The 13,456-nt window shown below is 39.1% G+C and overlaps 1 protein-coding gene across 3 annotated transcripts in view; it reads right to left on the bottom strand.

Annotated features, from left to right (window-relative positions):
* Positions 1 to 13,456, bottom strand: part of LOC134336737 (sialate:O-sulfotransferase 1-like) — a 147,732-nt gene that overhangs the window by 5,963 nt on the left and 128,313 nt on the right. For 2 of the 3 annotated variants that reach the window (XM_063031151.1, XM_063031149.1), the window contains one exon: positions 7,709 to 12,518. In XM_063031151.1, the coding sequence (XP_062887221.1) occupies positions 12,166 to 12,518 (353 nt within the window). In that variant the 3' untranslated portion in view covers positions 7,709 to 12,165. Of the gene's footprint in view, positions 1 to 7,708; positions 12,519 to 13,456 lie in introns of those variants that run through there. The other variant, XM_063031150.1, reaches the window with a different exon arrangement.

Raw genomic sequence — 13,456 nt, 5'->3', positions numbered from 1 at the left:
ACAGTTTATGAGTAGTGATTAGGCTACTGGCAGCAAAATAACTTTGGCTCTATCCACCAACTATCCTGATGGCTTAGAAAAGTTCATACTATAAAAGGACTTTTCCTCTGTCCCCGAATGTCTCCAATGATCACTGACATTAAGAAATAGTTAAACATATTTACATAAAATATTAATAATCTGAAACCATATTGAATTTGTACATTTAAAACATCAATTCAAAAGCACTGCCCTTAGTGACCCTATGAAATGAATGTGGTTATACTAAATTCAACAGCTGATGCTAAGGGAAAACAGAGGGGCTAGATGTAAACTTTACCCAGCACCTCACCTCATTGCGGTCTGGACATGGTGTGCAGAGTATGTGAGATCAGAACCCGCCGACACGCAGCCAGCAGCCGCTCGTCTGTGCACGATACAACAGGAATTTCTTCTGCACAACTGGCAAATTTGCAGGGTTACAAACATTCAAATGGTCAGCTCATTCAAACGGCAGAGGAGGCATGGGACATCAACCATTCTGTGCTACAAGATTTTTGATTGTATAATTCTATTTAATTATGAAATTAAAATATGGGTAACAGGTTTAAAAATCACGAGTGACTTAGTCTCAGTACGCACCCCAATAGGTGGCAAAACCAAGAGAGTACGATTAAGATTTAAGTGCAGAGGATATTTAGCAAGATGTTGTCTAGATTGGAGAGCATGCCTCCTGAGAAAAGGTTGAGTGAACTTGTTCTTTTCTCCTTGGGTGACCGGGGATGACAGGTGACCTGACAGAGGTGTATAAAATGATGAGAGGCACTGATTGTGTGGATAGCCAGAGGCTTCAGGGCTGAAATGGTTAACACGAAGGGGCATAGTTTCAAGGTGATCGGAAGTACAAACGTAGGTACAAGGGGATGTCAGAAAATTTTTTTTTTTTTTTTACACAGAGTGGTGGGCATGTGAAATACATTGCCAGCGACAGTGGTGGAGGCAGATAGAATAGGGTCTTTTTTTAAGAGACTCTTAGATAGAGTTTAGAAAAACAGAGGGCTACGCGGTACGGTAATTCTAGGCAGTTTCTAGAGTAGGTTACATGGTCAGCACAACATTGTGGGCCAAAGGACCTGCAATGTGCTGTAGATTGCTATGATTCTAAGATCCACCATCACAATGAGAGGTTCTGGTGTTAAATTTATACTGGGGAAGGTGATCTTTTAGTGGGACATTTCTGGTGGAAAAGAGCTGTACAAGATCAAGATGGGCAAAGAGAAGGAAACTGTTCCCATTAGCAGATGATTATAGGATTTCACACATCAGGGCTTTATAAAGGGATCTGGACAGACACCCAAGGGAAAATAATCCTCAAAGCTAATTGGGGAATGGGTTGGATTAGGTTGTTGTATAAAAGTAGTGCATGATGGGCCAAATGGCCCTTTCTTCTGCCAGAACAAATTTATGAACTTCAATTAATCCGTAATTATTTTTCTGTAGCTGATGCCTGAGTTTGAAGTACATAGAGAGATGGATTATTTATACGAAATTAGAAGTAATCGCTTCCCTCATTGATTAGTTTCGGTACAAAATTGGAATTGCATTTAAGGAGACTTCAATACAGCAAAACAGTGCATATTTTGTCTCTAAATAAGGAAACCCTATACTGTCGCTTTAAGAGATGAATCATGAAAGGAAAACAAAATGACCTGATTCAAACATCTGCCATACAATTATCCCTACTAGATGAGCAATGCCACTAACAAAGTGTTACTAGGGACAAACTGCAAAACACATTAGCTCCCATGCTCTGATGAGAAGACAAAATTGCGCTTGTTCCTCAACAAAGTGACATTGAAAACAATTACCTAAACCTTGCGTTCACTTTGTGTAATGTGCCCATGTGAAATTACTTTGTCTTTTAGTTTTAAGAAGATATTTGTTAATTTAGATGGATTCAATAAGGCCCTTGTTAAAAATAGTGGGCACAGAAGTCAGTACATACAGAAAACAGACACAAACCAGTCAGGCACACATCATGGTTTACAGTTATTTAGATTTCTGGCTGCTCTTCCAGGCTGAATTGATCTTAATCCCCAAGAATCCTACTCAGGCAAAACAGATCTTTCAGCTTCTTGTTAGTATAAACACTGAAGGAAACAGTGGGTGCTCAGTACTTCAAACTATAAAAAATGAAATCTTATTTTATTTCTTTTATACTTGCTGTTCAGATAATAAATGATAGCCAGGTGAACTTCTACATTTTATTTTAAGTCTGCATGGAATTCCATCGGCCATTAGCTCACAGCACAACCTATTACTGAATTAACAGAGTTCTTATGGGAGGGAAAGGGAAATGAAATAATAATCAATGGAGCCAGTGGGAGGAAAATCATGCTGCTGGGATGATGGGCAAGCACGAAAATTGGCAAGGTAGCGAAGGGAACAAATAGCGCATTCCAATGGCGAGATGAGATACTAATATCACATTGTTTCCCTGCTGTATACTGACACCAGTTGACAAGACACTGACTGCCTCCCCGTTGGATACAGTCCTGATTCATGACTGCTACCTACCAATCCTGTGCACATCTTGTTTCTGTCTTTGAGACCTGGCTGACTGGAGCTTTTCAAAGCATTTGCACTTGAGTTTAAATTGGGAAAAATAAATTTATACCAGGCGAGACCACAAAATAATAGTGTGTTCCTGCAAAGTCTTGGACTGCAGTAAATTATAGCTATGCAAATAATCTAAAATGGGTTAAAAGCATTACATCAAGCTTAATTCAGTGTGGGGGAAATAATTGTGGTATTTATCATAGGTAGATCAATCCAATTTCTATTATTACAGCCTTGTTTATTAGCTGTGATGGAGGGACCTCTTTTGATGAGTTAGCTTTGGTGTTTTCACTTTGTAGTTCTTTTCTAAATTCATCTCTTGCTGTTACTCCTCGACAATGGATAATGATCTCACAGACCAGGTGCTGGGAGACACATCATTAACTTGGCAACTAACCTGCTCCTGTAATTGTTTTTGCTGTTGAAATCACTTTGATAATTGCTTTTAACAGCCACCCATTTTATTTTAGATAATGTTAGTTTTCGCCTGTGTTTAGTCTCTGCAGTTTTGTCAATGTTTTCTGCTAATGGTTTGTCAGTTAATTCTATCATAACCATAGCTGAACAAATTCAACGACTGCAACCAAAGATAGAGGGATTACTTTATAGCTCCTTAGATCTAAGTACATCAGACTTGATTCACATCTAATTTTGTATCATGCATGGTAGTAACTGTAGTATGAACTCAAGATGTAGGCAGATGTGGGCCATGTAATCTTGCCATAGATATTTTTGCATCAAGTAGCCATTACAGTTGCAAAGATGAAATGTCTAGGAGTGAAAACCACTGACCGGAAAAAGAAATAATTCAAATGGTCATTCTTAGACCCTTAAAGAGCTGTGATTTAAGGTGAGCGGTGAAAGATTTAATTGGAACTTGAGGACACAGCATCTTATTTTACACAGAAAGGAGTGGTATGTATGTGGAATGAGCTTCCAGAAGAAGTATTTGAGGCAGATACAATAACAACTTTCTAAAAGGCAGTTGGACAGGTACATGGATAGGAAAGTTTTGGAAGGTTATGGGTCAAATCCTTCAAAGTCAAGATTGATTTATATCAGTGGCACAGGTAGTTCAGCAATATATGCAGGGCAGGTACTAAGGCTTCTTACGTATTTAAACAGACGGTTCAGAAGATCCAGTGACAGGTTGTTCAGGAGTTTCTATTTATGTTCCAAAGTTTCAGGTGACTATTAGGAAAAGATATCAGGCAAAATATCAGTATTCATGTCTGCGATGGTTGCTATCATTTTAACCTTGGAATGGGTCAAATAAGTATACCTTGTTTATGTACTTCAGTACTCTGAGCTTTTGATGTCCATTAATATGTGGATTTCAAGTTGTATGCCGGATATTCTTCTTGAGATTAGACAACATCTGTAGACCTGAAGAAGGGTCTTAGCCTGTAACGTCGACTGTACTCTTTTCCATAGATGCTGCCTGGCCTGCTGAGTTCCTCCAGCATTTTGTGTGTGTTTCTCTCATTTGGTGCATGCAGTTCTGAGGGGTTCCTGCCCATGTTGTGGTTGAAGGAAATGAGCAAGCAAGAATTCTAGCCAAGCAATCACTGAAAATTAAGGATGTAAATGTACTGATGCCTTTGCATAAAGGGAAGGTGAAAGCAATAATTAAAAAAAATCTATTTGACTGTTGCTTCAACAAAGTTGGGCAAAGGAAAAGAGGAAGTGGAAATTCAACAGGAAGATGGGTAAAAAAGGGGGGAAGTAGTTATACCTACACATTAACATATTGGACATACTAGATTGAATGATTCCTTGTTCAGAATTAATATACATGATACCGGTATTTGTAGGGAGTACACACTTGTTAAGAAATGGTGCAGCATATATTGCTTGAAAGCATTTCCTCTGAGGAGCAAAGGAAACATTTAATAGCTAAATTGAGATCTTTGGGGCAGACACAGTTTAACATGGAAAGTTTGTTAGAATATCAGTACTATTACAATGTTTGAGTTCCTGAAAAGCTTCATTTTGATATTATTTGAGTTTTTTTTTGGTGAGGGGGGAAATTTAGTAGGTATACTTCCTGTGTCTTTACTCCACACTCCAAAGCAGAAGGTGGTGGTAATGCATCTTACGTTGGTCTGCCAACTGCCTTAAACTTTACAAGAAGAAGAAGAAACTGGCAAATGGGACTAGCTTAAATGGCAGCTTGGTCATCATGAACCACTTATGCTAAAGGGCCTGATTTCATGTTGCAAGACATCGTCACTTAGCTGTGATACAAGCATAGCATTATACCTACAGCATTATAGCAAAGCCAAATGAATTATAAATGCAATGCAAAGTACATCATGCTTTCTTCACTATATAGCATGACCAGCTACTGACAAATTTACAAGCAAATATTATTTTAAATTAGAGGAAGATAAGGCAAAATCTTGGTGTATTGAGCTGGAAGTCCCTGGCCTGTGATCACACTGATGTTAGGCGTTCAGTGCAAGATGAGACAAGTCTGTAGCATTTTGGGTGGCTAGAAATGAGATTAATGGTGCTAAGAAAAATATATGGTACATATCCATGTTTCCATAACAACTTGTCCAATTCCCATATTTCAATGAAAATATAATGACTTTTGTTATTAACAGGGGAGTCTAATGTCAGGTTTCTGTTCCAGAGATGTCCAGATATTATTTTATTAGAAGTTGCCATGGTAGCCACCTTGCAACTTAGAAGAAATTCTCCTTATCAGTTTTTCAGGCATCATTACAGCATTTATTTGATAGAAGATTAAATGAAATCAAATGCAATATTTCTTTAAGTAACTGTCTAAAATGTCTCATGGGTGAAATTTAATCTCAACAGCAGCAGCGGATGGAAGAGATCAAAATCAAAAGCTGCTTTACAGTGAGTCCATCAACAGCAGAGTCACCAGTCAGATTTCATACCTCTCCTATACGATTTGAATAACCGAGAAATGTCAAACCTGTACCAAAGATTAAAGAACTTGAAGGTTTTCCCTTTTCAGATTTGGATATTGAACTAGTTGCTTATACGTACTAGAAACAGTGATGGGGCTTGCAGTGGGATGTTGAAGAAGGGCACAGATTTCTAGAAAATAATCAAAGACACGTAGAATGCCTTTGATAAATCTTGAATACAAAGTGTTAATGTTATGTTGCAATTATATAAAATCCAGGTTAGAACACGCCTTAAGTTAGATGGCTCAGCTGCTGACTCACAGGTTCAGCTTTGACCTGCACTGTAGTCTATGTGGGAGTTTGCACGTACAAGCTGAGGGGTTGAATTTCTCTCTGTTGATTGCCCCCAGTACTAGGTGAGTGCTAACAGCTGAGGGGAGAATTGATAGGAAGGCGGGCAGAATAAAAGTGGATAAGTGTAAAATGAATGATTGATGCTCAGTGGGCTGATCAGTCTGTTTCATTCTGTATACTCACTGGCCACTTTTTTAGGCACACCTGTACACCTGCTCGTTAATGCAAATATCTAATCAGCCAATCATCTGGCAGCAACTCAATGGATAATAAGCATGCAGACATGGTCAAGAGGTTCAATTGTTGTTCAGACCAAACATCAGAATGGGGAAGAAAGTGACGGTGAACATGGTATGATTGTTGGTGACAGATGGGGTGGTTTGAAATTGCTGACCTCTTGGGATTTAAACACTCAATGGTCTCTAGAATGTTGCAAAAAAAAAACACATCCAGTGGGCGGCAGTTCTGTGGGCAAAAACAGATCGTTAATGAGAGCAGTCAGAGGAGAAGAGCCAGACTGGTTCAAGCTGACAGCAAGGCAACAGTAACTCAAATAACCACGTTACAACAGTGGTGTGCAGAAATGTATCTCCGAATGCACAACACATTGAACCCTGAAATGGATGGGCTACAGCAGCAGAAGACCACAATGGGTTCTACTACAGTACCTAATAAAGCAGCCACCAAGTGTATGTCTCTACCTAATACACCATAATCCAGGAGGATAACTAATTACTGGAGGGATTCCAGGGAAGATTTGCTCAAATCCTATATGGGACTTCAAAGTTAGATTATTATAGAAAACATAAGTAATCCCTGGAATATAATATGTTAATGAGAGATTTGATTGACCTTTTCAAGGGAATGAAAGAAAGCAGTGGGTTAGATACCAATAAACTCTTTCCACTGAAAGGAGAGGCTAGCACCACGAGGCATAATTTTAAAAATTCAGGTTCAGGCCTTTCAGGAGAGGAGCTGGAAACACTTAGGCAGATAAATGTTTGGCAATGTCTTCTGCAAATAGCAACTGATATTCAATTAATTGTTAATTTTATAATTGAGATCCTAATGTAAAGATAGACCTAGCTGAAACCGATATCCTTTAGTAAGAGATGGATGAAAGATCAATAATAATAATCTCTCTGAGCATTGAGACCTTCTCTTGCTCACAGTTCCAACATCCCACGACATTTACAAACATATTTTATGATGTGGCTTCACTGACAGTCAGCTGCCCTTGAGAAGGCAGTGGTTAGCTAATGAAGTCTGTGTAGGGAGCTTCCCTGTTGTGTTGGAGGAACATCAATTAATGTGCACTGCAGAATAACATAAATTCTGCAATAATCCCAAGTCAATGTTCCCGTGGACCAAACGGTCCTAATTCTCCACACAACCAATGAACCAGGTTTGGGTGACACTGTTGATAAGTTGTTTTGGTGAATCATTTAAGAAGTGCACACCATATTCTAAATGTGCAGATGCGGGAGGGGGGTGGGCTGTTAAGTGTTTGAGGTCGTGGTATTGCTGTCATGATTATGATGCAGTCCATCCATCAACACAAATTATTCAAGTGCTATTGCTAATGCTCAGTTTTTGCAGTCAGAAAATTGTAATTATCTCAGAAACAATAGAATGAATTGTACTCAACCTTTCCACAGAATTTAACATGACCTAAATGCTATTGTTTGTTCTAGTAAAAAAAAACTTTCAGAAAACCTTGGAAATAAATCGCTGGAGGGGAACAATTTTCAAAACAGCTCTACAACAAATGGCAAAAAAGTTTTATATTTTGTTCATTTTATCCCTTCATATAATCTCTTCGCAAAAGTAAGATCTATTGTCTCTTAAATGGATGGATTTACTGGGATCATTAAGGCAGCAGGGAATCAGATATAAACAAGACCAGCTGAAGATAGCTGATCTCCTTCTCTACAAGACCAACATGTTTGCTTCAACAATTGATTAGTTTCTTTTTAAACAGGCTGATTCTAACTTGCTATTACAGATTTACTAAATTTCAATTCTCCCACAACCATGACAGTATTCAAACTTGTATCTCTAGGTCTCTACAGTAGGCCTCCACACTCTCTACGGGGATTACAATTTTGTTTCGCAGTTAATCTGAGTTGTCACATGAACGCTCCTTGGGTCATTTGTTGAAACAAATAAACTTCAAACCAGAGTGACAATATAAATTAACTTTTCAACTTAACAAATGAAATACATTTTATACTCCTGTATATTACTAGTTTCTGTTTGGATGACAAGCTAAAAGTCTACTCCAATATACAATTTGTCCTCAAAAAGTTACTAGGATTATATCTTCTATGCAAGTTATGTATGGGTCTGCAGTAAAATGAACTAGCTTTGCAATTAATTCCTCCAGCGTAGTGGCCATGAACTTACTGGAATAAATATGAGATTCAATGCTATTTCTAATCCTAAAATTTATTTAGTGATACAGCACAGAGGGTAGTCCCTTCTGGGCCCATGAGCCACCAACAAACCCGAAGAACCCAAACCTAATTATGGGACAATTTACAATGACCAATTAACATACCAGGTACGACTTTGGTCTGCGGGAGGAACCCGGGAGCACCCAGGGAAAACCCCTGCTTTCCATGGGGAGGACATACTGGCCCCTTACAGATGGCGCTAGAATTGAACTCCAAACTCCGGAACGCCTCGAGCTGGTATGGAACTGCGCTAACTGCTAGGCTACTGTGGCACCCCTATGTTTCCATGATGACCGCTAGAGAAATCCAATCACAAATTGTAATTTGTAAGTGCAATAATCCATAGTAATATTTCCAAACACACCATCTGAGTGAGTTGTGGCAAATGCACCCACAACATTCAAGTAAATGAACCACCAAGGCACAGATGGGCAGGAACAAACAGGACTGGTAAAAATAGGTCCTCCATGGGTCAACATGAATAAGGTGGGCCAAAGGGCCTGATTTTGTGCTGCAAGACAGTGAGAGAGCACCAAAAGGTTCTTTGGTCCACTGAACAGGCACCAAACATCAAGTATCCCTTTTACATTCTCCACTGTGATTCTACCACTTGGACACATATTAGGGAAATTTATAGTGGCCATTTAATCTGCCACTCTCCAGGAAGTAGCAAGTAACCAGGACACCAAAGGAAACCCCCGCTGTCACAGGGAAAACATCCGAACACCACACCAGTGTCACCCAAGGTCAGGGTCAATCCCAGCTCTTTGATGGTGTCAGGCAGTGGCTCTACTAGTGATGAATCGGATTCATCATATTAATCGTGTCATCCAACTGGAAAAGAACCCAAATGCATCCCAAGACAAGAAACTGGTCATACTCATTCAATACGCACACGAAAAGTTAAAGATCGATGCCCCAACAGTAGAGAGTACTGTTGTCCTTATGTAATGGTAAGACTTTTGAAGAATGGCTTAGCGAGTTATTAATTGATGTATACTGATTCAGGGGAAAACCCAAGACTATATATTAAAATTTAGAGCAACCATGATCGTTTTCTGCTGGAAAGATGCCAACCGTTAGCCAAAAACTCCAACTATACCAAATTAAATGCATTGGATATTCTTCAACTAAATAATACCTTAATAACTACACAACACATCCATCCTTCCAACTGAACAAGATACGTAAAAGCATTTCATAACTCTAGGTAATTGTGAGGGGGGTCCATTACAGGAGGTTAATAAGTGTTTAAGTGTATTTTGTAGAGAGAAGGAATGAGGAAAAACTTCAGAAGATGCAGTTCAAAAGTGTGGCCAGACACAGTTGGAGGTTCTGTCACTGATGAACAATCAGACAACAGGTCTGAGAAGACTACAGTGGATGGGAATAGAATTGCCAGGAGACAGGCGAGTTTGAACAAGAAGTCAAACACTGAGGTGAATGTACAAAGAGGTGGGAAGTCAAGACAGAATTACAATGGGAAAAGTGTATTTGATCTTCAGTGGAATTCTGGGTGAAGGTTATAACCACATAGCTCGGAAACAGGCCATCTCGGCCCTTCTAGTCCGTGCCGAACTCTTACTCTCACCTAGTCCCACCGACGTGCACTCAGCCCATAACCCTCCATTCCTTTCCTGTCCATATATCTATCCAATTTAACTTTAAACAACAACTTCATACCTGCCTCAACCACTTCTACTGGAAGCTCATCCAACACAGCTACCACTCTCTGAGTAAAGAAGTTCCCCCTCATGTTACCCCTAAACTTTTGTCCTTTAACTCTCAACTCATGTCCTCTTGTTTGAATCTTCCCCACTCTCAGTGGAAAAAGCCTATCCATGTCAACTCTATCAATTCCCCCCTCAATCTTCTACGCTCCAAAGAATAAAGACCTAACTTGTTCAACCTTTCTCTGTAACTTAGGAGATGAAACCCAGGCAACATTTTAGTAAACCTCCTCTGTACTCTCTCAATTTTATTGACATCTTTCCTATAATTCGGTGACCAGAACTGTACACAATACCCCAAATTTGGCCTTACCAATGCCTTATACAATTTCAACATTACATCCCAACTCCTATACTCAATGCTCTGATTAATAAAGGCCAGCATGCCAAAAGATTTCTTCACTACCCTATCCACATGAGATTCCACCTTCAGGGAACTATGCACCATCATTCCTAGATCCCTCTGTTCTACAGCATTCTTCAATGCCCAACCATTTACCATGTATGTCCTATTTTGATTAGTCCTACCAAAATGTAGCACCTCACATTTTTCAGCATTAAACTCCATCTGCCATCTTTCAGCCCACTCTTCTAACTGTCCTAAATCTCTCTGCAAGCTTTGAAAACCTACCTCATCATCCACAATGCCACCTATCTTAGTATCATCTGCATACTTACTAATCCAATTTACCACCCCATCATCCAGATCATTTATAAGACAAACAACATTGGACTGTTTGAAACCAATGAAGATTGAATAGCTTAACAATAAGATTTTCGGCAATCCAATCATCAATCAATCAACTTTCTAATTTAATTGGACCTTGTTGACATTAACAGAGTTTACAGTGCTGTCATTTGCTAAATGAAATTGGCAGCACATCTGAGGAAATTGCAAAAGTTGGAACTGCAAATGCAGATTTAACAAAGGATTAGAGCATAACTTACAATGAAAAAGTTACAAAGGGATGGTGCTCCACCTGCAGTTTGTATCAATGGACCAATTCCAATTGTAGAGTAATTCGTAGATCAAGCAGGGGTCGTTGCAAATGTAGCCACTCCACGTCAAATACTGACAGAGATGCTTACTTCATTCATTTCTGATGATGACACTAATCAATAACTGCAATGTAGGCTTATCTTCATAATGAGGTGTCACATGTCACCATAACTAAGTAGGGAATTATTTTACACAGAATTGCTGAAATCTCTTTTTAAAACCAGGAAGTTAAACATTTGCAAAAGGTGACTAATATGTTCATTTTAAGGCAAAATAGTAGCATTAAGGGAATACCTGTTGATGCAGTTTAGAAAATGAAGGAAACAATGGAAGGAAAAGGCGTGCTTAATGCCAAAATAAATTCAGATATTACAGCTTTGAAAGTGCTATTAAATATTTGTCTCCATATTCTTAATGAATTACTGTGCATTGCTTTGAAAGAAGGGGTTTAGTTCTAACTTTCAGATGGTTGAAAGAACATTGTAGATGTGACAGCCATTGCGAGGCTTGTGGGTTCTGTGCACTGTTTCTGCAGTGAAATGTGGTTCATTAAGATCTGTGAGTACACTCACTGTAAAAGATTTGTCAAGAAAACATCTATGCCAACAGTCCTCAATTCTCACAGTAAAACATTTTTTCAAGGAACTATCTAATGCTAACCATCCTCAAAACAACAGCTCTCTTCTTATTGACAATTTTGATTTAACACATTTGCAATGGAAGGCGCATTGTAGGCAGGACCAACTTGTAGGGAGGGCTAAATGAATTGCCAAAAAAGATTTTCACATTCCTTAGAAAAGTGACAGGTATAGTGGAATAAACAAGCTGCAAGTTCTCTCTGATTTAGTCTATCTGCAGGGGGGAAACATCCAGTAAGGAGTTAAATCAAATCTACCTGCACCTTGTAAAAATTCCAGAGTTGTATGATGACAAGACTTAGGTCAGGGTATTTTGTGTCATGTAAGACAACTGAGACTTCTTTTCTTGACACAAGTCCTCTGAAGCATGAGGCTATTGATCTGTTCGTGTGATGAGGTCCCACTTTTTCCCCTTCCACCTGATCTTTAAATGCAGTTGTCATTCTTGCTCTATCTTATAAACACAGGCTTGAAGTGGTGATACACTGATTTACCTCATTGGCTCCATCATCCAGGAACATACTCCTCAGGTAGTCCTGTGAGATTTTTCTTTTTAAGAGCTTCGTCCACCATTCTGATGTAACTGTTAATGATATTTTTCATCTCTAATGTGAACGGATCAAAATCTCTCTGCCGCAGGCCGGATCGTTTGAAGTTTCCATCTTTCTGGGTTTCGACACACAACAGTCTGTCATCTGACACTGTGACATTCAGGAACTCAACCATACGCTTCAACTCTGGAAGGAGATTTCTCTTCAAGTCTTCGTAGTGAATCACTAGCACACGACTGCAGTACTTCAACCAATCCAGTGTATGGGAGGCCCACCAGGACGCATAGGTGTTTACAAATTCTGGCCATTCTGCAGAGGAAGAGTTTGAATTGAGGTCATTAATAATGCATGCTTGAAGCTGAAGCTTCACAGTTTTACTACATGCTTGGTAATTCTAAGGGCTGGGCAAATGATCAGGAGGCAAATTTAAATTCCATTATAGTGTCAATGAAAATAAGAGGCTGTCTCACTATCAGTGACTAAAAAGCTATTGGACTTCTGTAAAAATTCACTTGGCTCATTGTTATCCATTTTAGAAGATGATATACGGTCCTCAACCAATCTGACATATATGTTGCTAGATCCAAACGTTCTAGAGGACTGTCCCTGTTTTACCAATCAATTACTTGACTTCCACCTTCCATAAACTCTAAGCTTATTTAAAACTTGCACTTCGCCTCTACTCTAGCTGATTATTCGGTGCATTAAAGTGGGAGAAATTAGTATCTATTCAAGAGCACTAAACTCAGACAGTGTCAACCACTTGTGCTTGCTGTTGTACATTTAATTCAATTCATTTCAACTGTTTTACACTGAGGACTGTTTTTGTTTCTTCTCAACACCATTCATACATACATCATTATATCCTACTCACCCAATTTTCCAAAGTACTTCAGGTTCATGCCCTTCTGATTTTCTGGTCATTTAAGTCTGGCCATCTACCTATCTTCCATTTCTATTCCACACCCCCAATACAAAATATGCACTAAAATTAAACTGGTGGACAAACTCCGTGGATCAGGCAGCATCTGCCGAGGAACAGTCGCTGTTTCAGTTTGAGACCCTACATCAGGATGTGCTGTCAAGTATTGTCATGAAACCTCCACAAATGCTGCTCAACTCACTGCATTTTTCCAGCAGTTTTTATTTTCTTGCTACAAAGTTCAGATCTGCAGTCTCTTGGCTGATATAGCTCTTGAATTCTTATTCCTTACCAATCCAGAACTTGGTTTCTCTCTGTATCTTAA

This window comes from Mobula hypostoma, chromosome 23 (genome assembly GCF_963921235.1).
Source record: "Mobula hypostoma chromosome 23, sMobHyp1.1, whole genome shotgun sequence".
Classification (NCBI taxonomy): domain Eukaryota; kingdom Metazoa; phylum Chordata; class Chondrichthyes; order Myliobatiformes; family Myliobatidae; genus Mobula; species Mobula hypostoma.
This window is presented reverse-complemented; position numbering and strand designations above follow the sequence as displayed.